At 37.1% G+C, this 27,208-nt stretch overlaps 1 protein-coding gene across 6 annotated transcripts in view; it reads left to right on the forward strand.

The window, feature by feature from the left end:
• Positions 1 to 27,208, forward strand: part of LOC145691021 (uncharacterized) — a 123,192-nt gene that overhangs the window by 11,624 nt on the left and 84,360 nt on the right. For all 6 annotated transcript variants that reach the window (XM_081766560.1, XM_081766562.1, XM_081766559.1 and 3 more), the window contains one exon: positions 3,979 to 4,550. In XM_081766560.1, coding sequence (XP_081622686.1) covers positions 4,018 to 4,550 — 533 coding nt within the window. In that variant the 5' untranslated portion in view covers positions 3,979 to 4,017. The remainder of the gene's footprint in view (positions 1 to 3,978; positions 4,551 to 27,208) is intronic.

Below are 27,208 nucleotides of genomic sequence, written 5' to 3' on the forward strand. Positions count from 1 at the left end.
TCAATAAAACTACGAATTAGTTTAAACAACGAACTTAGTACATAGTAAGATTTTTGCGCTGTGCGAAAATTCGTTATTTATTTACATATACTTAAAACTAATGGTTTGTGTTTATAACCTAGCTGGCTGGGAACATCTAGCCTGTAAGTCTGCCTTTCGTTAATTTTCACCCAGGTTTATAAGATTTTTCGTAAGTCTGAGAGAAGATATAGGTTTTTCAGACTTTCAATGAATTCAGGATATAAGTGAAAATAAAGACATGTAAAATTCGCAATACGTTGCTGGCAGAAAATAGGGCGGGGTCCTGGTTACGCTTTGAAATACTATTTTTTAGTTAGGGAATATTTATTTTTCTCCCCCTCCCCCCCCCCCTTTTTTTTGGTTAGGGAATATGGAACTGAATGTAACAAAGAATGATTGTTTGTTTGTTTGAGGGGATATAAGGCAGTTTTAGACGTGTGTGGTTTCCGTTTTAAGAGCTACATTTACTTTTTTTTTTTTTTTTTTTTTTTTTTTTAATGTAGAATATGCCTATATCTTCATATTTTGAGACCCAGATGGCTCGTTTGTCTCGTATGCGATACACAAAAAGACTATCGCGTAATAGCTGAAGGGTTGAGAACCAGAAGGAGTCTTCTTTCCTGTATTTATTTATATATATTTCTAGGCATTGCTGGCGTTACATGTTTAAGCCTGTCATGTTTGAATGTTTGAGGGATAACGGCCCTCGGCGAGCACACTGTCGGGGGAAGTGAGAAAGGAAGTAAATGGCCTGGCGGCGGTATGTTAAGTACCATCCCATCATTTGCGTATTGTGAATTAGGAAAACCCAGAAAAACTCAGTCATGATGGCTAACCTGAAAAGGCTTCGACACCTTTTCGACTGAGTACCCCCGTCGAGAATTGAAGTCGAGATTGCTCGTACCAAATATGAGAGTGCGTCTTCACTTAGGATCAGGATTCAGAGAATATTATCTTCTGTTATGTCCTAATATACTTTGTTATTTTTAAAAGTCACTCACTTCGAGAAATATCCTACTGTTGCAGTATGTAAATGTTAGGATTACTTTCTTTGTGGATGTTGTCTGGATTTTAACATAACTGGTTTTTTGTTTGATGTTGCTAGTGGAACAGAGCAGTGGTACAGAATAGTACGTAATATTTGTTAGAGAATTGTCCTTGTAAATATTATTTTCAGTCATACAAGGCCCGTCGTTAAGGGAAACTTCGTAAAAATACAAATATTGAAACGTTTCGAAGATAAAAAAAATATCTGGAGACTTCGTAGAGTTTCATTCATAAATTAAGAGCATTTTTCTGTTGTGAAAAGGGTCCTGTGTAACATTTCACACTGTGTAACAAACATCGATATTTTTAACAACGCTTTATTATCACAGACTATGTTTTTCTTTATTTTCCTCCTCACCTACCACCTGCGTGCATGTGGTATTTTGCTGGAATATTCCTACCACGATCCAGTGACTTGGTATTCCCAGACAGTACATCTGCTTTAGGTATTAAATGGGCACTATTTGCAGACACAAATGTAATAGATGCCTGGAGGTTAATTGTTCTTACGTAGAACACGTGTTTTACATTTTAACGTAGTGAAACGTTTATAACATTTTTTAAAAATAAATGCTTTATTTCAGTTATACATACAGTAAAACCTGTCTTCAATGAACACTTTATTAAACGAAAACTTGTGTTAAACGGAATCATTTTACGGTCTCGTGAATTTACTGGCGAAAATCGTGGTAAGTTCCCTTAGTTAAACGGAAACTGTATTACGCGATCAATGGAAATCAAAATAAGCCTCTTAACGTAAAATTTCAGCTTTCGGATGCGGCATTTAGAAAGTTATTAGACTTCTAATTGAGAGGTTAGATATTTTTTTAGCAGGCACGACGGATAATGCTTTAGTTGAGAATTATACGGAAATCAGAAAGAGGAGGAGGAGGCGGAAAAAGAAGAGAAATGGTTGGAAGGAGAGTGTAGGCTAAAGTTTTATCAAGATTCTGTCAAAAGTTTAAAAGAACAGCAACATTTACCTTACGTCGAAATGACACTGATATTCTTAACTTTAGTGTGGTACCCAATATGTACAGAAAACCCTCTTTGACTACTGGGAAAATTAAGCTAACATGTATACAATATTTTTTCTGTTCATTGTAAGTGTTGCATGTATAAATTCGTAGTAGAAAAAATTTGAAAATATTAGGATCTGAAATATGGCGGGCTAAATATCTTTAGCGGAATCGAAGGGACACGTAAAGCATTCATTAATTAATATATTCAGTATGTCCATTATATGCATGCACTTTCTTTGCATAACGAGTCCCCTTCGATTCCGCTAAAGATATTGTAGCCCAGAGCCTATATTTTCAATATTTATTTCATTTAATTTTCTATTTGATTAATCATATTTTTTTTTCTTGAGAAGTCAGAAATTATCCATTGAATTATTTTAGCAGAATGAGGTTAAGAAATATTAAATAACAAAAACATTTCGCAAACTACAAGTTGTGTAGTTAGATTTATGTAATGATTATATATAACTTTGGCATCAAGGAAGACATTATTGTAACTGAAGTAAAAGAGAAAAGAACCTGAAATAATCATTACTTGGAAAGAATTAAGGAAATTTGATGTAACTAAATTTTGTAAATAATTGTTAACACAGACACAATTTTGGAAATGTTAAAACTGCAAGTATGGCGTACGTAGGCATTCTGGAGATTTTATCACTAATTAACAATGAGGTAACTGAGAAGCTTCCTGGAGAAGGGACATGATGCCTCTGACGTAATGATGATGAAGCGGAATCCAGAAGCAAGGAAGCTGAACAAAACCAGAGTCGCTGGTCTCGAGAAGGAAGTCGGAGGTAGTCGAGCTCGGAGGCAGTCGAAGTCAGAGAGGGAGTCGGAGTTGAATTTAGTCGGAGGACGAGGAAGTCAGTAGAGAGAGAAGTTGGAGGAAAGAGAGTCACAACTAACGACGCGAGATTTTGCATGACGGAGTGAGTTATAACAAGTGACATCAAACTAGAGAAGTATAAGTCATCCGAGAGATAAGAGCCACTTTACTCCGAGTGTACTTAAGTTCACGAATGGTCGTTTAAGACTCCATAGAAGGACCTCGTTGACGCAAGGAGAAGACCGAGCCCATTGACGTTCCAGGAGGTTGTGTCTGCAAGCCCACGTCTTCCTTTTTTGAATCTGTTATCAGTGGTATAATGTCCAGCAATGTTGCTATCGAGATCTGGCAGGACCGCTACACACAAACACACACACACACACACACACACACACACACACACACACACACACACACACACACACACACACACACACACACACACACACACACACACACACACACACACACACACACACACACACACACACACACACACACACACACACACACACACACACACACACACACACACACACACACACACACACACACACACTCACACTCTCTCTCTCTCTCTCTCTCTCTCTCTCTCTCTCTCTCTCTCACTCACTCACTCACTCTTCACACATTCGAATATTCCTTCATATTTGAAATACATGAGCATAATTCATTATAAATCTGATTTGTTATTTCAAGTATTTTGTCTCTTACATGATTTAAGTCAGTTAGCTTATTTCCCGTTCATTCTCGATGGTGAACGGAAGATAACTTCCTGTGTCATCATCCCCAAATTTAGACACCGACGCAGGGAAGTTAACAACATGTGTTACTGTATTAAGATGTATTAATTTTGAAGGACAAAACATTTACCATGTAAATGGTATCATTATCCTTAGATTTATTTGGTTTATATAATTTAACAGGACGCATCTTCGCTATCAGTCAAATGAAAATTGAAAGTTCAAATTTAAAAAAAAAAAAAAAGTTTTAATGTAAACTTCATCTGTACTATTTGTATTCCACAATAACTGTGATTCATTGAATGTCTTTTGTTTCTAGAAAGGAGACAGTGAGCCATCCGAAGCTGATGCGGGCGATATGGCTGAATCTCAGCAGTGTGTATTGGTGAAAACTGAGCCAATTGAATCAGAAGAGTACCACAACTTAGATGAATTGGATCCTCTAAGCAGTTGTGACCAGCAGCCTACTAGTGATGGGGAACAAAGACAATCGCCAGAGTCAGCAGAATTGTGTAATAGTGAACCGAAATCTGAAACCGAACGTGAATCATGTATGGGTAGCAGGGGCACAGTAGATGGTGCATTAGACACTTCAATGGGCGGCAAAGCTAGCGATGATGAAAACGAGTCTTGTACAGCATTTGTGGAAGTGAAATATTCAGTGACCCTGCAAGAAGTGCAAGAAGATTCGAACATGGTTGACAAAGATGAAAGAGTTACCCCGGTTGCTGGTGACTCTGAGACGGAGGTGAAAGATGATGATGAAGGTAGTGATGATGAGGAAGAAGTTATGCCGGTAGATACTCTTGAGGACGTGCCTAGTACATCTGCTGCTGTCAGTAACACAGCAGGAAAGGATGACGATGCAGTTCCAGGGACTTCAGGTGAAATGTAAGTATCAATCGTTTTACTATTCTCTTTACATCTTGTCACAGATTGTAATGTGCTTAACATGTTTTCGTACAAGAAAATTATGTTAGCTCTGTACCGTCTGAGTATCTACGATTAAATCCAGTGTATAAGATTTTGAGCATAAAAAGAAATACAGTATAGGTCAAGTGGTGGAGCGTTGCCTTCGCATTCGGGAGGTCGTGGGTTCGATTCCCGCTACCGACTATCCTGACTGGTATTTTCGAGGGTTTTCCTCAGTCCTACCAGGCAAATGCTGGGATTATACCTACTAAACAAGCACTGGCCGATACCTTCCCAAATCATTTTCCATTGTCATTGTTGTTGTTAGATATCCAGTATAAAATGGCCTATGAGATGTGATGATTGTTAAATTAAAAATAAATAAATAAATAAATAAAATAAAAAATAGAAAGTTGATATCAGAATACCATTTGTAAATAGATGATTGATTGATCAGAATCAAACGTTCTTTTTCTGTATCGATGTCTTAAGACATACGAGGACAGTTTGATAAATAACTTGGTTCGCATGTTAATAGATGGCGCTAATCTAATATTTATATGTAGTCATAAAGTTTCATTTCTATGAATAAATAATCTGTGGTTTAAGTAATTCCGACAGTTATTTGTTTTTTGATAGTTACTTAAGCAGGAGTGTTTCGAATAATAGAAAGAAATTGTTAAAATTGAAATTAATGGTGTGATTCAATTTTTTTTTTTTTCCCTGGAAAGAAAAACAGCGAAGGAAATTCATGAAAGGAGTTTACCTATATTGGGCGACTCGTATTCTTTCTATGGAAGTGTTCGTCTTTGGGTAAATGAATTTAAGCGTGTCAGAACAAGTATTGAAGATGCGTTACGCTGAGGAGTCCCAAAAGCAGCTGTGATACCCGAAATTTTCGGTTATGTCCATGATATAGTGACTATATAGTGATGATATAGTGACTATTTAGGGGCAAAGTTACGGATGGGGGCTTGTGATTTGTAAAGTCAACACTATCAGAGCAAGTGAGGTGTAGCAGAGCACAGCAGAACAAAAAAATGAAGCCATAGCTATCTCACGAGAAAGGAACAGACTCAACTGATTCAATGGGTTTCAACTCAGCCCTACCTGGTCGACCCTTTTTAGGAATAAAAGCAGACATTTAACAGAGCCATTTCTCGTAGCCTCTACAACAGCCAATCGGAAGCCCCATTTAAAACTCTGCCCCTAAATAGTCACTATATATACATGCTCACGTCTGTGGTCTCTTCATTCCAATCCCTGAAGATGAATGCGATGTCTGCATTCGAAACATCTTGTGTCAATATCTTCATTTGGCTGATAGCCCGAGAAGACTTATTAAAATCAAATTACTTCCTTTAGTACCAAATCAAGTTACTTACCAAAGTACCCTTGCTGCTTCAAATAGGGTTGGAACTACTACTGAAATGTGTATCCGCGGCAGTCGTAATATAAAATATCAGTATAAGAGTAAGTAAATACCAGTATTGACGAAGCATGGCAAAACATCCATTATATTTAGGAAGAAGTGGTTGATAGGAGTTAATCTGCTTCGGCGGGGAATGTAAAGGGGTGATTCAACAAACCAAAGAGACGAAAGAAATTACAGCATGTTGATATCCCCAAGACAGTAAATATTGAGAACCTAAGGGAGAACACAGGCTAATCAAAGTATGGCTTAACCTAAACATTTCTTCGGGTATTATTTAGTTTCTCCTGCAAATCACTTGGTAGTGATTACGGTTCGTTATTTGTAATGAGTATAAATACAGTGCAGGCGTGTTGCATAGAAACTACAGTGCATAAAACACGAACCATGGCCACTAAGAAGGACGAGTACTATCTAACCGAGTAAGGGCAGGAGCGTACCAGGGGTCCCGGTAGGGAGCAGGCGCGTCAGCGATGGTGGGTATACGCATAAACTAGGACGTTTACAAAAGCTCACTATAAATCACAGTACCGACTTTGGAGCTGTCAATGGATTTGGGGGAGATACTAAATGCCATCCTATTTCTTCTATACCTTTTGATCGTGTAGAAAATTATATGCTGTGCGGTATCCTACTCGAAACCATTTCTTTTTCCCAGAATCCGTTAAATACATATTTTCTCCGTTACAGCCTGTCTGCTGGTTCATAAATTAGAGGCATTTTAAAGAAAGAAGTTTCCCATAAACTGACTTTTGCCCAGAAAGCATGTTACATAACTGCACTGCCAACTTATTGCTGGTTTAGCCTATATTTTTGTCTTACATATATTTTTTTCTGCAATGAATAAATCTAGTAAATTAAATATGCTCTCTTGTTTTCTCATGCAGCTGCTTTTCTAATATTAGATAGTATTTTGTTCATAATCTGAATCAAAAATTGTTCGCTTTCGTAAATTGATCACTAATGTATCAAAGTAACATGTAGTTAAATTCCAGTAATCTAGTTTTAAGATTGTCTGTTCGTAACGATTCAGAGAATGGGTGACAAGGATTATCCCTTGCTAAGCCATCAACTGTCCACAAACCGTGTTTATATTGTTTCCCAATATATATGTATGTATATGTACAGGGCATTCTAGAAATTGCGCATACAACCCACAGAAAACTTGTTTCAGAGGTAAAAATAAAGCAGAAATGTTCTATAATAGTGTACCCTCTAAGGCCTCCTTTAGGCGCTACGGCCAAGCAAATCTTTCAAAATGTTCGAACGTCATGCAAAGGTCAGTCATAAGTCTTACGTATTCAGGCCAAGACTATAAATTCCATCTAATCTGGCCTAAATTTGCATAACTCAAATCTAAGACGCACCCTGATTTTGGAAGGGAAAGAAATCGACAAAAAAGTGCGTCTTAGAATCGCGTAAATACGGTAACACAAAACCACACTTGACTAAAAAATACCCCCCCCCAAAAAAAAAAGAAAAAGAAAAAAGTCTGGAACTTGATAGCATCGAACTAGCCACAGCCAGCATATAGTCCTGACCTTACCTCTTCGGATTACCAACTGTTTCTATTCATGGTGGTCGGTTTTAAGTTCTTGAAAAGTCTTTGTTAGATGACTGCTTCTTATTGGAAAGTTCCTTTTATATGAAGTCATTAAAAGTCGACCAGATCATTGAAAAGAATCATCATTTTATTACGGGGATTTTTTTTCTTTTTCAGTTAGACTAGATAGTACAGAAGTTGCCAAATAGACCTGAGTCAGCTGTATTTATTGTTTGTCACGGTATATTTCACGTTTCCTTCACGTATAACAGTAAAACAAAATATCGTAGCACGAGTTATTCCGTGCACGAGAGTCCTTGGTGTAGGCGGTCCTGAAAACCCAAGAATCATTAGTTCAGTATAATGAAACAATTCAAAAATAGTTGAAAATACAGTTGCACTAGCTGAAATACCCATTCTTCGCATGGGTCAGATAAAATATCTATGTAAACAAACTGAACAACGAAAGGAAAAAAATATCGGTCATTTTCTACTACTTTTACATTGTCTCGTTACCCCCCCCCCCGCCCCGCAGGTGACCCCAGCCCGCATGCAATGGTAGCTGAATTTGAAAGTCATCGCTAATAGAAGTGTTACCATTGATCTCAGCGACGGCGAAAACTTTGAATTTGACACTAATATGAGTCATATTCTACTACTTTTAAATGTGCCGGTAAATGCCCCCCTCCCCCTGTTTCGAATTTTGAAAAAGTAGCTTCGTCTTTGTCTGAGGCCTGGACCAAGGTACCCGTGACCAACATTTGGTAACTCTCGATCTACTCGTCTGGTCCCCAGTCCGCACGCAGACAGTCACACAAACAAATCTTTATTTTATGTATTGTGTATTTCTTTTCTAAAAGTCCATGCTACATATCGCGTAACGCGGTGGATGGCTCGACACGCGAAAAGTCCAAAAAACGACTAAATATTCACAGAACTTTGAATGTATTTTCCATTTCACCGATTGACTGAGATTTTCATATGTGAAATTTACTGGAGAAGTGGATGGTGTCAGAAAACTAACTTTACGTCAAAAGTGTTTAGACATTAATCACATGACGTCCTACTTCTAAAGTACGTGAGAAAAAGCACACATGAACTGTGTGTTATCTTTAGCAAGACAATACTATTTAGTATTTCCACTCTGAGAAAGTTTGACAATAACCTGATAAATCTTTAATCTCGACTGTTGTACTAATTGAGTATGAAAATTGTGTTAAACTATATAATTTATAATTATTTGACATAAGATGACTAATAAGAAAGTTGCGTATTGAACATACGTATTTTATCACCATCAATTAACTGAGTAGTCTGGGTTCAATACTATGCACAATAAGAAGTTGTTCTAATCGAAAATACCAGAAGTTTCTCCTTTTTTGTTCGACAAAAATTAGCAAGCCATCGATAGCACATTCCGCAACACTCCAATGTTGCATGATTGCTAAATGGCATTGGGTTCACAACAACCACGCATCGCTTCCGAATAACTGCCGACACTACAGTTTTGCCAACTCTAACATTCAAAATTTCCCGTTTCCCTGTGTCACTTGTGTAATTAGGAAAAAATCTAGTTACCCATATTTGAATTATGCCTTGACCGTGATCATTTAAGTTAAAATGTTGGGATTTCATACGGACAATTAAGAGGATGTGGACGATTGTTTGTCAAGACAGCTGTGAAGAGTTTTAAAAAAAATCAGCAGTGCTCAGAAGCTTTCGGTGCAGCTGCTTAAAAGATTTGTCTGAGAATAGTTTCTAAATGAATCCGGTAAGATTATGTTTATATAGAAGAAGATAAGGAACATGTTGTGTTTGTTGTACTTAGTTAGAGGAGGCCAGCGCAGTACGAGTAATCTGCTCCGTTCCTTTGTGATACATAACGAAAAAGAATGTTGAAAATGGCAGATGGACAATTTTTCTTTCAGTACGATTATACATCATGTAGTTGGTCTGGTATTGTATTCAAAAAAAGTTGAGAAAAAGACTAATATTTATTCAACATTAAGGAGAATAGAAACCCAGTAATGGTGATGTTGTTAGAATTTTAGAACCGAAACTGTCTTGTATGAAGGCTGTTTCTCGGTTAGTGGATATTCCGTAACACGTAAATTGTTTAAGGAGTTCTCAGAATGGATCTCTGCTTTTTATGGGAAATTTACTGAAATATATCTTGTTTCTGGAATGATAAAACCTTTTATTTGTGTGTTTTTAATTGCTTTTATTTATAATTCTTTTAATTTAATAAAGAACTCTTCACCAATTAGATGAAAATTTAACCAAGAGGAAACGTGTGCTTTCTTCTCGGGTTTCCTATTTCGCTCTTTTGGTTATCTCAACTCTTATTTCATTATCTCATCTTCTGTAGCCTCAATGACAAATATATAAGGAATGGAAAACAAAAAATATTCATTGAATATTAGTCAATAATTGTTATGTTTTGGAACAAAATAGAGAAGAAAGATATCGTCATTATTGTTATACAATTTTATTTTTGAATGTTACGTGTTGAGTACAAACACAATCTGTGACAAGATATGTATTTGATAGTTTAATTCTTAGAATTTATTTACAATTTCTTATAATTGTTTGTACATATATCAATGTCTGCTGTTATTGTTCGCATAAAGATTTCTAATTTAGGAGTCCCATTAAGTACACAGCACGTCAAAATGTAAAGTTATGCAGTTAGATGTTATAAATTCAGTTAGATGTTAGCGAATCTACAAGACCTAGAGAAATAAATAAATAATATATTTGTAATCGCGACAGCGACAAAGCACTGCTACTGCCTTTATCTTCACAAAAGAAAAGAAGCCGAAACCCAAGGATATCACATGTTCATTCTCGCCTTCTTCTAGTATACCCTTACGTGCCTACATTTTTAGCTTTTATTATTATTATTATTATTATTATTATTATTATTATTATTATTATTATGTTCTATTATTAGCGCCACATAATGTTTCATTGCGGCCTGAATTTCCGATCGTGATAAAATAGAAACTTAATAACTGCAAGTATCTTTTTTTTTCAGTATAGTCCAACGTTTCTCAACTTTTTTTTTTTTTTTTTTTCCCTTTGGGGCACACTAAAGTAGATTTTAAACTTTCGTGACACCCCTGCATATGATATATTTTCCTAGATGCAAAAACACAAACACAAAAATACATACAATACATTTTTTTTAATTATTTTGGAACGATTATGAGATACGAATCTTACAAGCATCTTGAATAAATACATATTAACACAAAACAAGCTTATGACTCTTAAGCAGGAATATGAGAAAGAAAGATTATCACGACATATAAGTCGATTGGCGTTAAATTTTTATTTTTTTTAAAGGTAATTTATGTGCGGAAGATCTTAGAAGACATTAAAAATTTCGCGACACTCCTGACGTATATTCGCAACACAGTGGTTGAGAAACGCTGATATAGTCGATTGTATATAAGTATTTTTCCTTTATAAATGACAACCAAATCCATGAGTTCTGCCTTCTTAAGTCCGATTGAATACTTAGTCTTTCATATTTGCTTACCACATTTGTAACTAACCAAGGTAAAATCTGTACTTTACGTTACTGACTAGTTGGAACTTCGTTTCTAATTACAGAATCGTAGGGTGATTATAATGGAAATTAAGCATTATTTTCAATATGCAATTTCTAAACCATTCAGAGAATGAATCAGCACACATTTCCTTATAATAATCTCGTGTGTTTTTGCATCGAGAGAGCAATAAGCAATTAAGGAGAAAATAATCCTGAAGTAGTAGCCGTGCCCTCCCTTGCCGGCATTAACCTTTTCATCGTATCTTTTATCTAAAGCGAGCTCAGTGTTGATCCGTGTCTCAATGTTTTTGCATAGTTGACGTTGCTAATTGCTCTCAGACAATCTGCTTCACGAGGCAACAATGTCATCCTCCCCGTTCGTATTGTACAAGAAGAAAGTTTCAAATTGGAAGCCAAGGTTCAATTGGCATACTTTCAGGCATGACTTAATCCGATGGAAAAGATTTGTGTCTTCAGGGCTAGAATATTGGATACTCTTTTCTCGTAATATAACAAGTGCCGAATAGCTTCCTGTTGGGGTCCTCCAACTTCGTAATTGTTTATCCTCCCACTTTTCCCCTTCCTTTTCGAGAGAACTCAGGATAACTTCCAATGACAATGCCCCTTCTCATTCGTCGTTTTCTTTCCTGATTTTTGTAACAGTGTCTGCTTGTCTTTACAGCAGTGGCCGGTCATTCGAGAACGTTATTTACGTCTTTCATAGATCCCTAATTTTATCTTTTTTTTTTTTTCACCGCGCACGTTATTTCACGAGCTTGACTTTTCATTCATTGAACTTTTTCTTTTGAAGAGAGCGAGCGTTCCGGGTTCGATCCCCGGTGGGGGACACTGTCGAGAAAGTTTTTTTCAGGCCAGCCATCCTGAATGAGATTTTCCGGGCTTTTCCTAATTCATACCAGGCAAATGCCGGGATGATACCTAACATATAAGCCACAGGCCGCTTCCATCTTTCCTTTCCTCGGATAGTGTGACCATCGAGGAACACCATTCCTCATACGTAACGGGCTAACGTGGCCACAGATGCCGAAAGCCCAGAAAGCTAACTGCTAACACTAATCCTTCTTTTGAAAAATAAAACCTTGGGCGTCCTCGCTTATATACTGGGTTAAAGTGTGCCCTGAGCTTGTGTTCAATCATTCCTGACTAAAATTGGAATAATGTGTGCTGATTACACTCAACACCAGGTACACTTATTCTATGTGCTTACCGCAGAACACTTATATTAAACAAAATCCTAGTAAGTCAGAGCTATAGAGTATCGTAGTCAATAATGAACAATATATCACGAAGACAAAAAGTTATAATTCCTGGACCTGGGGATGCACTTGCTTCCATATGTGGGTGTGGTAACGCTTGAAAGTTTGGTTGCGCTTTTTGCAGACCACGCGAGGGACGCTTGGTGTCATTGTCATAACAACCGGCTGTCAAAAATAACAAATTTAGTTGTCTTACGACCGTGTTCATTTTTTAGGTGTCTACTGCAAGTGTGACATTTATTCAGTTGAGGGACCGTAACTGCCTTGTATTTGGGGCACTTCCTTCTGATTAAGCTCAGACAAGTTAGACATTTCTTTTAGTTTGACTGGCTGCATTGTTAATAATGACAAAGTTGCTATTAGCCTAGAAATCCAGGAAATTTTATAAACTTAAAAACAAATTGAGAAATTGATGTTTTCTAACTAGCATATTTAGTCCTACGTCCTGTAGGTGTTAACTACATGTGTGAACAATGAATAGCACTGAAATATCGTAACAGACTAATTTATTACGGTAGTATACAGGGCAATATGGCCTTCACGGTGCAAAAGAATGACAACACAGGGAATTCGTGTTACTATTCGGTTCAAAATCTCTTGTCGTCGCGAATTCTGTCGAGGAATTTGAAACTTAAAATATACAAAACGATAATCATGCCTGTAGTTCTGTATGGCTGCGAAACATGGTCAGTTACTCTGAGGGAAGAACATAGACTGAAAGTATTTGAGAACAAGATCCTGAGACGAATATTCGGACCCAAGAGGAACGGGAATGGGGAATGGCGGAAACTCCATAACGAGGAACTACATAATTTATATGGTTTACCCAACATTGTTAGGGTCGTCAAGTCTAGGAGGCTTAGATGGGCGGGTCATGTAGCTAGAATGGAAGAAAGTAGAGACGCTTTCAAAGTCTTGACTGGAAGACCAATCGGAAAACGACCATTAGGAAGACCTAGGCGCAGATGGGAGGACAATATTAAGATGGATCTCGCAGAGATTGGAATACAGAGTAGAAACTGGATGCAGTTAGCTAAGGATAGAAGTCAGTGGAGAGCTTTTGTGAACGCGGCATTGAACCTCCGGGTTCCATAGGCCATAGAGTTACTTAGTTAGTTATATTTCGTCCTAAACCCCCAAAACCTTTATGATTTAGACCTTTTATATAATGCAGTGCATGCTACACACTGCCGTCTTTCCTATCTAGACTTTAATTTCAATGAGGCACGTTGGCTGAGTGATAGACTTCATTTCTGGTGGAGAAGCCGCGTGTCCCATCCTACACTACTTAAAAATTAAAAAGAAATTAAGAAGTTTATGCCGTGTAGGCTGAAGCAGGCACTGGTGATAAGAATGAATGAAAATAGTGGAATGAAGAAAGTGGGAGGAAACGAGAAAACACACTTACACGGTGTTTGTCCAGCATAACCTAAGTGACACCAGTCGGGATCGAATCAAGGACACCACACAGTAGAGGGAACGTTCTACCACTAAGCCACGAAGGTTATTTAATTTTCTGGTGGATAAAATTGTGTCTGTATGGTTTCTTGTGGTTCTCCCGTTCCTTCGCACATTCTCACTCCAAGACTTCTTTCGTAATAAGCAGAGCCCGGATCTTGTTGGCTTAAAATTTTCTAGAAAGTGACCTATAAAATTACACTAAAATTCCTGTAAAATGACCCTAAAATTCACAAAAATTGACCTTAAAATTTACGTTTTTTTAAAACATTTATTTTGTTAAACATGTCATTTTTTGAATATCTATTGGACTTTAATTATCATTTCTTACTCATTCCCAAAAGTTTTGTTTCAGTTAGCTGTAGTCTATTGATCAGTCCATTGTACGGCATTTTACGTATTGAAAGCGTCAATTCACTCCCGGATTGAAGCTAAGAGCACACTTAAAGAATAGAAGTTCGCAAGTGTAGACTGAATACATGAGAATAATAGATTAAAAAAACTGTTTAAAATCTCTGCAAGTCTTCTAATACACTTTTAGTTATTCTCGTGATCACATCCTTTGTGGTCAATAATCCAAATCCATCTATTTGGACACGTACCAGTCCTTACCCCTAATCAACCAGCTACAGCTTAGTGTTCATTAGCTTTTTAGAAATGCAGTTTTCCACCCCAAATGGTCAGGAAGCAGGAAAAGATATAACTTTGTATTTTCAAATCCGTAAACAGTGTTCAGTTTAAGAGTTTCTTATGTATAAGAAAAAAATATTAAAAAGACCATAAGTTACCTGAAAGTTACCTTAAAATATTAAAAAATGACCTGAAACTTCAAAAAGGCAAAAAGTGACCAAAAGTTGACCCTAAAACAATACACTTTTAGAACCTTGAGTTGACGGATAACGTTTTTATTTGAAGTTACCTTGTCTTATGCGTAACAGAAAAAAGTTGACTTGTCAACAAGATCCGTGCCCTGGAAATAAGAAACTCATATGCTCATAATAAGAATATCTAACAATAATATATATACTATATTTTAGCATATTGGAGTTTTATTGTATGCCAATCATTTCAATGTCTTACATCTTCCGGGCTACAGTACCTTGAAGTTTCCAACCGAGTTGCTTGATTTTTATACATTTAATATTTAATTTCTTCCCAAAAATAATAGGTTTAACTCCTCCTGAAAAACTGAAACTTCCAAAAGTGTTTAATCAGTGAAACTCACTCCAAATCACTGAGAAAAATAGACAGCTGATCTGTAAACTTACGAAAGACTGTTTGTTATTCTTCAAAAAATAGTTCCAGAGTTGCCATTCAGTATATCCGTTAAGTTCTTAAAATGTACGAAGAAATTGCTGAAAAAGTTCTTACATATCCAGTGTGGAAAAGAAAGAAAAAAAATTCGAATGCTTCCAGATCTAAATTAATGATTAATAATTTATCGTAGTATTCCGAAGATAATAATATAATGCCAACTCTTGTCGAGTGGACCATTAACGAGATTGAGTTTAGCCTCTTTAGATCTAATAAAGTAGGATTCATAAGTAGGTCTTCCGATTTGGAAAGTAGTCTTATAAAGCAGGTGTACCTTTATTTTGTGTGTGGGGGAGGGGGAAGGTTTGAAGTGGATAAATGTTTACTTCGAGACCATACCCTTTTAAAACTATTATATATATATATATATATATATATATATATATATATATATATATATATATATATATATATATATATACACGAGGGTTGGGGCAAAAGTCATGGCAACTACTTTTTTTTTTTTCTTTCTTGAAGCTACCAATCCGGTTGGAAAATGTGATATATACAGACGAAAGGACAAGGTGTTAACTACATGTGTGAACAGTGAATAGCACTGAAATATCGTAACACACTAATTTATTACGGTAGTATACAGGGCAATATGGCCTTCACGGTGCAAAAGAATGACAACACAGTACGCATACAGTTGGCATGACAAACCTGGGCCTGAAGACCCTCAAAGTAGTCCCCTGCTACTTGCACCACACGCTGTCAACGATGTGGGAGGCGCTGAATACCATCCGCTTCAGCATTTGCCGCACCATATATAAATCGGGTCACCTGTTCACACACAGCATTAGCAATGTCCTCGCGTCTTGCAAACCGCCTACCACGTAGTGGTTCCTTAATCTTTCGAATAAGATCAAAGTCAGGGCGAAATGTCAGGAGAGTACGGTGGGTGCTCCAATTCTTCCCATCCTCAACGTCGCAGTAGCTGCCCTACACACTCTGCTTTATGTGGTTTTGGATTGTCGTGCAGGATTATGGCACTGTCCACAACATCCGGACGTTTCTCCCGAACGCCACGTCGTACCTGTCGCACCAGGAAGTCCCTGTAGTACTGTGCGGTCACTTTTTTTCCATGTGGAACAAAGTGGCAAACAATGACACCCCTGACGTCATACGCGACGATCACCATCAATTTGACTGGGGAAGAATTCTGACGGAACTTCTGCCTCCTTGGTGATCCAGCATGTCGCCACTCCGCGGACTGACGTTTCAGTTTTGGTTCGTATGCCCTGGCCCAAAATTCATCTATGGCGATTATTCGTGACAATAATTGATCGCCGTCCTGTTGCCAGCGTGCAAGGTGGTCGGAGCATATTGCATAGCGCATCCACCTTTGAACTTCCGTCAATACATGCGGTACCCACCGCGATGTGATTTTGCGTAGTTGCAGCTCGTTACGCAATATCCTGTGGACGGTGCGTTTCTCGATGCTGCTTGCCTCCGCCAACTCCAGTAGCGTCCGTTGTCTGTCTTCATCCAGGAGCTGCTCGATGACGGCACGTGCCACGTCGGTTCGCGCACTGATAGGTCGTCCCGAACGTTGCTTATCACTGGTCGACACACGTCCTTGCTGAAACTTTCCTACCCACCGTGCTATTGTCCGGTATGGTAGGACATTATTCCCAAGGGCTTCCACTAATTCACTGTGACATTCGATCGCATTTCTCCCTCGGAGAACGGCTATTTTGATGTAAGAGTGCTGCCCAACACGGATTACTTCCATCTCGCACGACACTCACCAACTGACTGATTTCACAGCCCTCGCTGTGCTACTACCAGCTATCACAGAGCCATCTGTTGTTCTGCATACACACTATGCCTGCAGAACTTCCACACGACACATAAAAGTTTGTGGTCCGTTCGCATATCTGCAAGAAAAAAATAGTTGCCATGAATTTTGCCCCTACCCTCGTACATATATATATATACAGGATGTTAATGAACCATACCGACAAACTGCAAGAGGTAAGGTCCTTATATCAAAATAAGAGAAAAAGTTCGTATGGACCTATGGCGAAAAGTGCATAGTTTTAGAGCTAGGGCTGTCCAAAATCGCGGAAAAGCCAAATTTCGAGAGACTCTATTTTGAATTCGAGAGACTGTGGATGGTGGTCCTTATCAGCGTGAAGGAAGTCGCGCATACGCGATCCAAAAATCCATATCATTAATGTTCAATGGGTGTACAGAGTATTCCGTGGAGAGTGAAATTCTCGGACGTGCCATCAACCGAATTTTGAGATATGTTCTGGCTTTATGATTGGTCCAAAGTAGGCAAACGATAAGCCTTGACAGCAGAGAACACGAAATCCTTTGGCGCAATGTCGGAAGTGTTAAAAATCGTCAGCAGCACGGTTTCTTGTATTCGCAAAAACGCATGGTGCGATGTTTTCTTTCACGCTTATAAAGTGAAGAAAACGTGAAATATATCGTCACGAAATACATACCATCACACGTTATTGCGAACACAAAGAAACATGGAGCTGCCGGTTCCTAACACTTCTACCTTCTCTCCGAAGCATTGGATGTCCATTGTTGTCAAGGTTTACCTAATGCCTACTTTGGACCCTTCTTGAAATCAGGATATATCTGAAAATTCTATTGAGAGCATATCTGAGAATTACACCTGAGAATTCCATTGACAATTGATGAAATATGCGCTTTTGGACTGTGTATGCCTGGCTTCCTTTACGCTGATAAGAATCACCATCCACAGTTTCAGGAATTCGAAATAGGGCCTATTGAAATTTAGCTTTTTCTTGATTTTGGACAGCCCTAGCTTTGAAACTATGCACTTTTCGCCATTGGTCGATGTGAACTTTTTCTCTTATTTTGATGTAGGGAATCATCTCTTACAGTTTGTTGGTATAGTTCATTAGCACACTGTGTATATAGTAGTTACATTTACTTTTGTCATTCCAATGTAAGTTTGTAGACATTAACATGTTACTAAATATATTGCTGTGATTCTCTACATGGTAATTTTTGTATTCAGTTAAGTTGTTTTTTAAATTCGTCGGAGATTTGAGAACTAATTTAGAACCATATTTTTTGGTAACATCAAGTCTTTTTTAAGATACTGTTGGCATAATGGAAAGGGAATCTACTTTAGAAACCTAACGTTATTCTTGTTATTTCTTTATTTATTATTTGTAAGCTCGTTCATAATCATTCTCTTTTATTAATCATTTACCTCTTTTAGCCTAAAACGGTATAATTGTAGAATATTAAATTACTAGGGCAATTCGAAAAAATAAATCTCCGTTTTCGCATGTGCGAGAAATGAGCGTGAAGAGCGGCGTCAGTCCTGTGGCGCTGTGTGCAGTGGAAGGGGAAGGTTGTGTTCCAGTTCATTCGTCCACTGTAACAATTGAAATGAATGCTCCAATAGAAATACCCGCCAAATGTGATGTGTGTGCGTTAATACGCTTTCTGAGTGAAAAAAAAAAAAAAAAACTTTCGGCAACGGCGATTCATCTCGAAATGTGTGGTGTTCACGGACTAAACGTGATGAGTGAAGGTGTCATGCGTGAATGGTGCCGCATATTTAAAGATGGACGAACTGACGTGCGCGATGGATCAAGATGTGCGCGCTCATCTATAGTCAGCAATGAAATTGACAAAACTGTCGGTGAAGTCCATGAGTGCACGATATCTCACCTTTGTGTTCCTTTCTCCAAATTTCTCGGATTGTTTTTCGAGAAGTGACAATGCACTTTACAGTGCTATGAGAGGGTGGCTTCATTCTCAGGCGGGATTTTTTTTTTTTTTTAAGAAGGAATTTCAAACCTTCCTACGTAAATGTTATAACAAGTGCCTCAATTTGAATAGTGAATATGTTGAAAAGTAATGTAATGTTCTGATTTTCTCACGTGTATAATAAATGTTCTGCGTCTGCGAGTGTATGTCATTGATTATCAAACGGAGGTTTTTTCCCTTAACAAATATACTCATGTTGTCATCGCATTGATAAATAACTTATGGTCCTTTCATCTATGTCACTGATATTGAATTTGTTTAAATGAATGACAGAACCTCATTCTTTGAAGCAAAAAAGCCTACATATACGAAATATCATACATTCATATCCAAAGGTAGTAATTGTGGAATTTGCCCCTTTCTATCATGTTCGGTGAGGAATTTCGAATATTGGTCCAGGTGAAATCATTTTGTATTCTGAATGTCCAAATAGAAAATTTCGTAGATGTGCGTCCAGCGGTTTGAAAGAAACATCTATTCCTATCAAAGAAAGAAGTACACACAATCCCATGAAAAAAGGAATGAGCGGTCAGGTAAAAGTGCGGAAAGTACTCCGCGTTTCTCTCGCTGGAAGTTTAGCTGTTGTATCTGTAATCATTTTCCCTCTGGACGCTTCGTACAATTGGGTGACGTTTCTTCCAATAATTTACTTAGTATGAATACCATCCGTCTCAACCCTTTAAAGTTTTCGATCGTATTTCTAAAAAAAATTATATTTCATCTTGAGGTGCTAGGAGTACCCATCGCATCTTTTGCATAGTGTTGAATGTTCCGTTTATGCCATTCCTGCCATTCTTTCTCTTTGCCATTTCTTCAGAGAAGTGTCAATTTGCATCAGTTTCGTAAAAACTGTTATTTTGAATGACATTTTCTATGTTGAGAATGTATATTTGTAAGAGTTTGGCTGTTGTAGGGCGAAATTTTTTCGAATAAGTCATTCTGCAGAAAATGGCTAATAAAGTAATGGCCTTGCGGAGGCCATTTAGATGGTGATGAATGAGATTTTTTCCGTTTGTTTTAGTTTGTTTAGGGTATTTTCCTTTTTCAAATATACGCAGGTATTCTGGGGGCCGCGGTGGCTCAGTGGTAGAGCGTTCACCTCTGGTGTATGGGGTCCCGGGTTCAAACCCTGCTCCCGCGAAGTGAACTTCGTGATGGACAAACACCGTGTACGTGGGTTTTCTCTGGGTTCTCCCGTTTCCTCCCACTTTCTTCATTCCACCATTTCATTCATTTCTCATAATCACCGTCTCCTTTAGCCTAACCGGCATAACCGTGGGACGTAAAACTCAAAGACTTCATTTCTTTTTTTACACAGTTATTTATTGGTTCTAGCAGTTTTCTAGATTTTTTGGTTGTTATAGTAGTAAAACTCGACAACTGTCACATCAACTTTACTCATCGTGATGACAATATTTATATTAAGGGCTGTGCAGTTAAGTACTATAAAATGTTTCAGTGGATTAAATGATTAAAAATTATGCACTTGGCCATTGTGAAGGTAATTAGAGCTCCCCAGTGTATTAGTATTATTTCGGACAGCCCAGAGCGCGAACTCACACTCACTCAAAACTCAAAACCATCTCACTAGCGTTTTACTTTGTTTCACGACCGTGTACTCTAGGAGTGTCCACGTGATTTCTATAGTTGTTTGATAATCATCATAGGTATGTGATATGGATTGCACGTAATGCTTCTGAATTTTAGCATTCTTGGTGTTTTAACCAACTATGTGAAACCCGTTTTCCATGGTTACGAGCAACAAGCTAAAATGTATCCTCCTGTTGTAACTTTGAACCTATACATGCAAGACAAATGTTCAATATAAACTACATAAAAATTATTAAATTATGGCAGAACATAGTGTAGAGTTTCTTAATGCCTCCCACCATCCACAGATTGGGATTAGAATCTGTCAAAACTGAAAGATGAATTTACGCCCTCTTTTTTCCGCCAATTTAAAAAATAGGTTCCACGATAATTTTCGTTTATAAAAATGTTTTTGATTTTGATGTAATACTTTTATTGAGAATTCTTAATCATCTCCATGGAATCAATCAAAATCAAAATCGTTAAAGAATAAAGTAGTGGATTTAACTTTTTTTTTTTTTTTTTTTTTTTTTGTAACTTTCACAAAGCTCATTATGTTTTGATACAATCTTATAGGTATTTTCTCTGAGTTTTGTCCGTAATCCTCAATCAAGAATAAGCGGTAAATTTAGCCAGCAAATATGGAATTATTACTCCCCCAACCCGCACCTCAGTCGAAATATACTGCAATGTTAGTGAACCTGAAGAACTTTCAGTGTTGCCATTTATAGAAATTACAATGTTACCAGAAAAACAACAACCCTAAAATCTAAGTTAAGGCAGTAATGACAATTTTAGTATTGTGCTCAAAATACATTTTGTAACTTTATAAATAAATTCATTTATTCATTTATAACTTCATTATACATAGTAAACCCCCTTTTGAATCATTTCGCTAAGCCCTTTCATTTGCTTCACTAATATATATATTCATTTCTACATGCATTAGGTCCTACATATTTTGTTTCACCTGATGCCGTATATCAAGTGTTATTTCTGAGATTATGACAAATCTTTCATTACATTATTCATCAAATTGTATCAAGTCATGCAGGTTCTTTCCGGATGCCTTACGTGGCCATATGTATGTAGAACCAGCATTTTTTTTTTTTTCATATGACATTCATTATTTATACTCTAAGTTTCCCACCTCTCTATCTTGAAGGGGCACGCTGCGTCAGTGGTAGAGCGTTCGCCTCTGGTGCGTGGCATCTCTGGTTCGATTCCAGTTCGTGCCAAGTGGGGTTTCTGGTAGGCAAACACCATGTTCGTGGGTTTCCTCGGGGTTCTTTTGTTTTCTTCCACCGATATCCAGGTTAGCAGATATTCATCTGAAGTTTATTCTGAAAAGCGCTAGTCCCCAGATATCCGAATGCTGGTAGCACGAAAAAATGCCAAGTGTACGAAAGTAAACAATAGGTATCCATCTATTACCTGCATTTCTTATTTTTTCTTCTACTTTTTTAAAGTACTATATTATTAGGTAAGATTTTATATATTTACTAACTTTTTAAATGCAACATTAAGTACGAAAATTGCATTTTTTTTCTTTCTTTCTTTGTTGCGGCACGCACTATTGTATTATGTTGTCTGTTCGGTCCACTTGAGAACCTGCTGTATATTGAAAACCTGACGCCAATCACTAGATCAGACCTTGAAGGGTCCTGAAGTGTTGGAGTACATATCGAGTTAGATTGGTTTGTTTTTGATTCTGAAATAGAATACGAAGGATTTTCTCATCGTTGTATCAGAGAATCTATTCGATGATAGTGTAAGATCATAATCAGTTCCTTGGCATTAGCAGTGTAAAGACTCCTACGTTGTATCATGTAAAACTCAAAACTGTCTTTATACAATTATCTAAGTAATTATGACGGAAGACTGGAAGTATTCTGTTTATATATTTTTAAAACAGAAACAGTTTTTGTTCAGCACAACAATAGTTTGAAACTTATAAAAGAAATTGTACAATAGTAGTACAATATAACAGAAAGAAAAGACGTATCTCAATCGATAAATGTTACTGAACTGAATAAATGGATTAACTAACATCTTCATGCTTAGTTTTCGAGAGAAACGAACTTTCTATTGTAAACCTAAAAATTGGTGGTATACAATAAACCCGCCATCTGTTAAGGTAAAAGTGATACTAAAGGAGGAAGCTTTTTTATTAGGACATGGCAAGATGACAGTGCACAGGGTAGTTAAGGAGATGCCTTCCAAACTTATTAACTGCTAAACCTTAATTTTTGGCGTACGAGGGGCGTCTAATAAGTTATCTACCTAGACAGGGAGGAATGCAGATAAACTTAACTGATCATCATTGTTTTTCGATGTAGTCCGAATGGAGGTCTGCCACTTTGTGGGCAGCGAAGAAATTCCAGAGAAAAAATAGTGTTTGTCATGGCCAGATCACTGGGTAGACCTCCGTGAACATCGGCCTGTTGAACATTGTTGTCCGACGAAAAACGGTATCCCGCAGGTGTTTCTTCAGGTCTCGGAAGAGGAAATACTCACTAGGGGCCATGTCTGGATTGTAGGGAAGATGATTCAACACTTGGAAACTACAGTCAGGAACAGCAGCTTGAATCTTCCGGGCCATCACACAAACATTCGCTGCGAGGCGTACACAAACACTAATGCTCACGGTCAATATGTTACTCCGACTGACCTCAGATTACACAGCGGGGTTCCCCACAGTGACCTTGGCCTGCGTGTCAGGCGTTATTTTGCTCCTTCCCTCGTCTAGGTAGATAACTTACAGGACACCCCTCGTATAATATTGAGACACACATCAATGGAGGTGAGTAGAATAACATTCTTGAGGATAGATGCTCATACTTCGTTTTCGAGAAAATTTAGAAAGATGGGTTTTTATGCAACTGAAAAGTGTGTCCCTCCTTGCCAATAGTAATTTATAGTTTCTGTTGTGCTCGAATAGATTGTTGGGGACTTCTAATATTGCAATGTTACTACACCCGTTACTCTTCATAATAACTTTTGAAGTTGTGAATTGTGCTTTGGCAATAGATTACTAGAGCGATTGTTTCAGTCGAGTTGTTAATTGAGTCAATCCGTTAACATCTTAAGAGGTTACGGTGACTTACCATTATCCGTTAGTACACACGGTAGCTCTCTAGCGAAAGTGGATTTTTGAATTTTGTTGTTTGCAGTAGATAGTTAGAGCAATTATCTCAGCCGAGTTCGTTAACGGAGCCAATTCTTTAACATCTTAACGTGTAACGGTGACTAACGTCCATTCGTTACTTCAGAGAATAACTTTTCAACGAAAAAAAGTTTTTTTTTTTTTTAATCTGTATTTTCTAAAGATAATAGGAGTTACACATCATGCCGTTATATGGTAGCAGACATCCTTCAGCTGTTGACATCTAGCGGGCGAAAATGAAACTTCTAGTATGTCATCTTTTCTACTGTTGACCAGAATTTATTTATGTACTATCACTTTGCTAGCATATTGTTTGTGTTCGGTCAGTGACCCACATATCGAAGCATTAACTTACATTACACTTGTAAAACTTTTAGTGGGAATATTAATGTGTTTGGTAACTCTCCTTGCTGTATCAAATATGGACAGGATACTTTCTTTCTTATAACCATACCGTAGGAAAAATTACTTTAATACTGATAACTCTGTGGCGTGAGTCTATGATAACTAGCTGTCTCATTATTTAAGGAGCTTGCAGGCGGATCGAAGAAAAGCATTGTAGTTGTCTAGTCCATGAGAATAAAATTGAATTTTATGACCTTATGAGCTATGTTCATTAATCCATTCGTTCATTATTTAATTAACAATTAAAAAAATCACTTTTACCTGTCCCTTATTATTTTCTTAACTTCCGACTGAATTGTGTAATTTGTGTACAGATCGCTTCAAGCCAAAGACATAGGTCTCGAATAAAAACGTTTATTTTCATTGGATGATTCTCATTAAATTACAAATAGAGTACCTATTATCTCATTATTGCACCTTTAATCATGACAGTACTGTACATAGCTGTAGTAACAGTTCTCTGTGAGAGGCATGTTGGCAAACTAGCACAAGTAAAACAGGATTATTAGTGGACCAATCGAGAATCACTGTAGTTATGTATTATATACTCAATACCATCAGTCTGTAAATATTTATATATTTATAAATGTTTCAGCTACAGATCAGTGTCTATTTTATACTGAAACAATGTTGCAACGTATAAAGAAATAACAAAAAAGAAAGAAAAATCTTTAAAAATAATAAAAAATAACAAAACATGTATACAATATTACCATATTTACAAAGACTTTATTTTTAAAATGATTCTCAGAGTCAAAAATATCAACATGTGATGATAAACTATTATACAATGATGCCAGCCTGAGATATATGGAACGTTTTATAATTGATAATCTGGCTGTTACATGTAAGTAGCATATGATTATTGCGAATAAGGCGAGAAGGCACGCGAAAATTGAGAACGGAAACCAATAATTCGAAGTTTCTTTTCTCTACGATAATTTAATGGAGAAACAGCAAGTCTGCAACCATCCCTCGAGTAAGTTGAGTCTGAAAATTAAGCTTGCTTAGGAGCACTGTTTTATTAAGACTACACATTGAAAGAACTCTTTGTTTCACAATAGCAAGAAAAAAGTTAAGGACAGAATCAAAACGGGATGAGTTTGAAGCATAGGCCATATTCCATATCGGTGAGCAATATTCAGTTTTAGGAGATACAAAACTTTGAAGAAACCACTGAGTTATTTGAAATCGCGAATGTCAGTAAATCTGTAAAGAATATCCAGTATTCTCATTCAAACTCTTAACAGTAAAGGTAATATGATCACCAAATGTGAGTTTCTCATCGAATAATACTCCGAGGTCTTTATGTGTTGCAACTCTTTCGATAGGACTGTTGTTAATACGATATCTGTGATAAATTTTATGTTTTTTCAAAGATATACTGAGCGTGCAACATTTTTGAGGGTTTAGTTTTAAATTCCAAGTCGCACACCAGTCAGTAAGTTTAGTGAGAACTTGTTGAAGTCGTAAGGCATCTTCTGTGGTAAGATATTTTATGGAAAATTTTAGAATCGTCAGCAAAGAGAAGAATGTTCGTAGTTACAGGACAGGACGGAAGGGATATCATCCATGTAAAGAAGAGATAGCAGAGGTCATAGAACACTACCCTGGGGAACTCCAGAAAGAACTGGAATAAATTTGGATGATGCATCTGTCAGGGCAACACGTTGCATACGATTAGTGAAATAATCCTTTAGCAGATGCTGAAATTTGTCATGAAGATTAAATCTATTAGATAGCTTGTAAACAAGCAGTGGATGTCAATTTTAACGAAAGCTTTGGAGAAATCTAAGTATATTACATCCAGTTGTAAAGTTTCTGAGATACAGTTTAGAGCATTGGTGAGACATAATTTGTATTGCAGGAAGCCATGCTGTGCAATGTTCAAATAAGGAACTGTGAACCTGTAAAGTCTGTCCTTAATGCTTCTCTCGCAAATCATTGACAACGGAGAAAGAAGAGAAATCGATCTATTAAATAAATGAACATACATCAGATATAACAGAACTCACAGAATTAATTCCGAAAAGTGAGAATGGTTGTGTTTCTAAACTAAAACGTCTAATAAAGATTTACTCACTTTACAGTGTTCCAGATCTTAAATTATTATTTACGATATTTCGGTTATATGTCCTTTTATCTTGTTTTGGCCAAAAGGTGAGTACTGTTAAGAAATCTAAGTTATTTCGATAAACTATGTGTTAAAATAAATAAATCAGCTCGCCGCAAAACCTTCATATCCTGCACAGTATGTTTAATTTCTTTTGCCAACGTTTATGTATTTTTATATAATGTATATATATATATAAACGTTTAGAAAGGAAACTGAACATATTGTGCCGTATATCAAGGTTTTACACCGTGCTACATCACTAACTGAAAGAAACGTTTTTGAAGCATATTTCATTAGAATGAAAATACAAAACTCAACACTGGAAAAAGGAACTTAAACAAAGAAGAGGATAACATTAATTTCATAAATAACCAGTTTAGAATGGTTGAAAAGCATTGCTAGAACGAACTTAAAAAGAATTAATTTTGAATCAATAACTGGTGCTGATATTGAATTAATATTGGTATTGATCAACATCAATATGATCTCTCTACGACTTACGATTCCCGAAATATGGCTCCTTAGATCTCCTGAAATTGGAACTTTTCTGGCCAATATCTTGGGAACGGTAAGAGGAACACGAAAAATTCCATCACTTCTTTCAATAGTCTTTGATGCTCTATCGAATGGAGGGCTCAACATTGAAAAATTCCATCACTTCTTTCAGATAGTCTTTGATGCTCTATCGAATGGAGGGCTCAACATTGAAAAATTCCATCACTTCTTTCAGATAGTCTTTGATGCTCTATCGAATGGAGGGCTCAACATTGAAAAATTCCATCACTTCTTTCAGATAGTCTTTGATGCTCTATCGAATGGAGGGCTCAACATTGAAAAATTCCATCACTTCTTTCAGATAGTCTTTGATGCTCTATCGAATGGAGGGCTCAACATTGAAAAATTCCATCACTTCTTTCAGATAGTCTTTGATGCTCTATCGAATGGAGGGCTCAACATTGAAAAATTCCATCACTTCTTTCAGATAGTCTTTGATGCTCTATCGAATGGAGGG

Source organism: Thermobia domestica, chromosome 7 (genome assembly GCF_964235325.1).
Source record: "Thermobia domestica chromosome 7, izTheDome1.hap1.1, whole genome shotgun sequence".
Lineage (NCBI taxonomy): Eukaryota > Metazoa > Arthropoda > Insecta > Zygentoma > Lepismatidae > Thermobia > Thermobia domestica.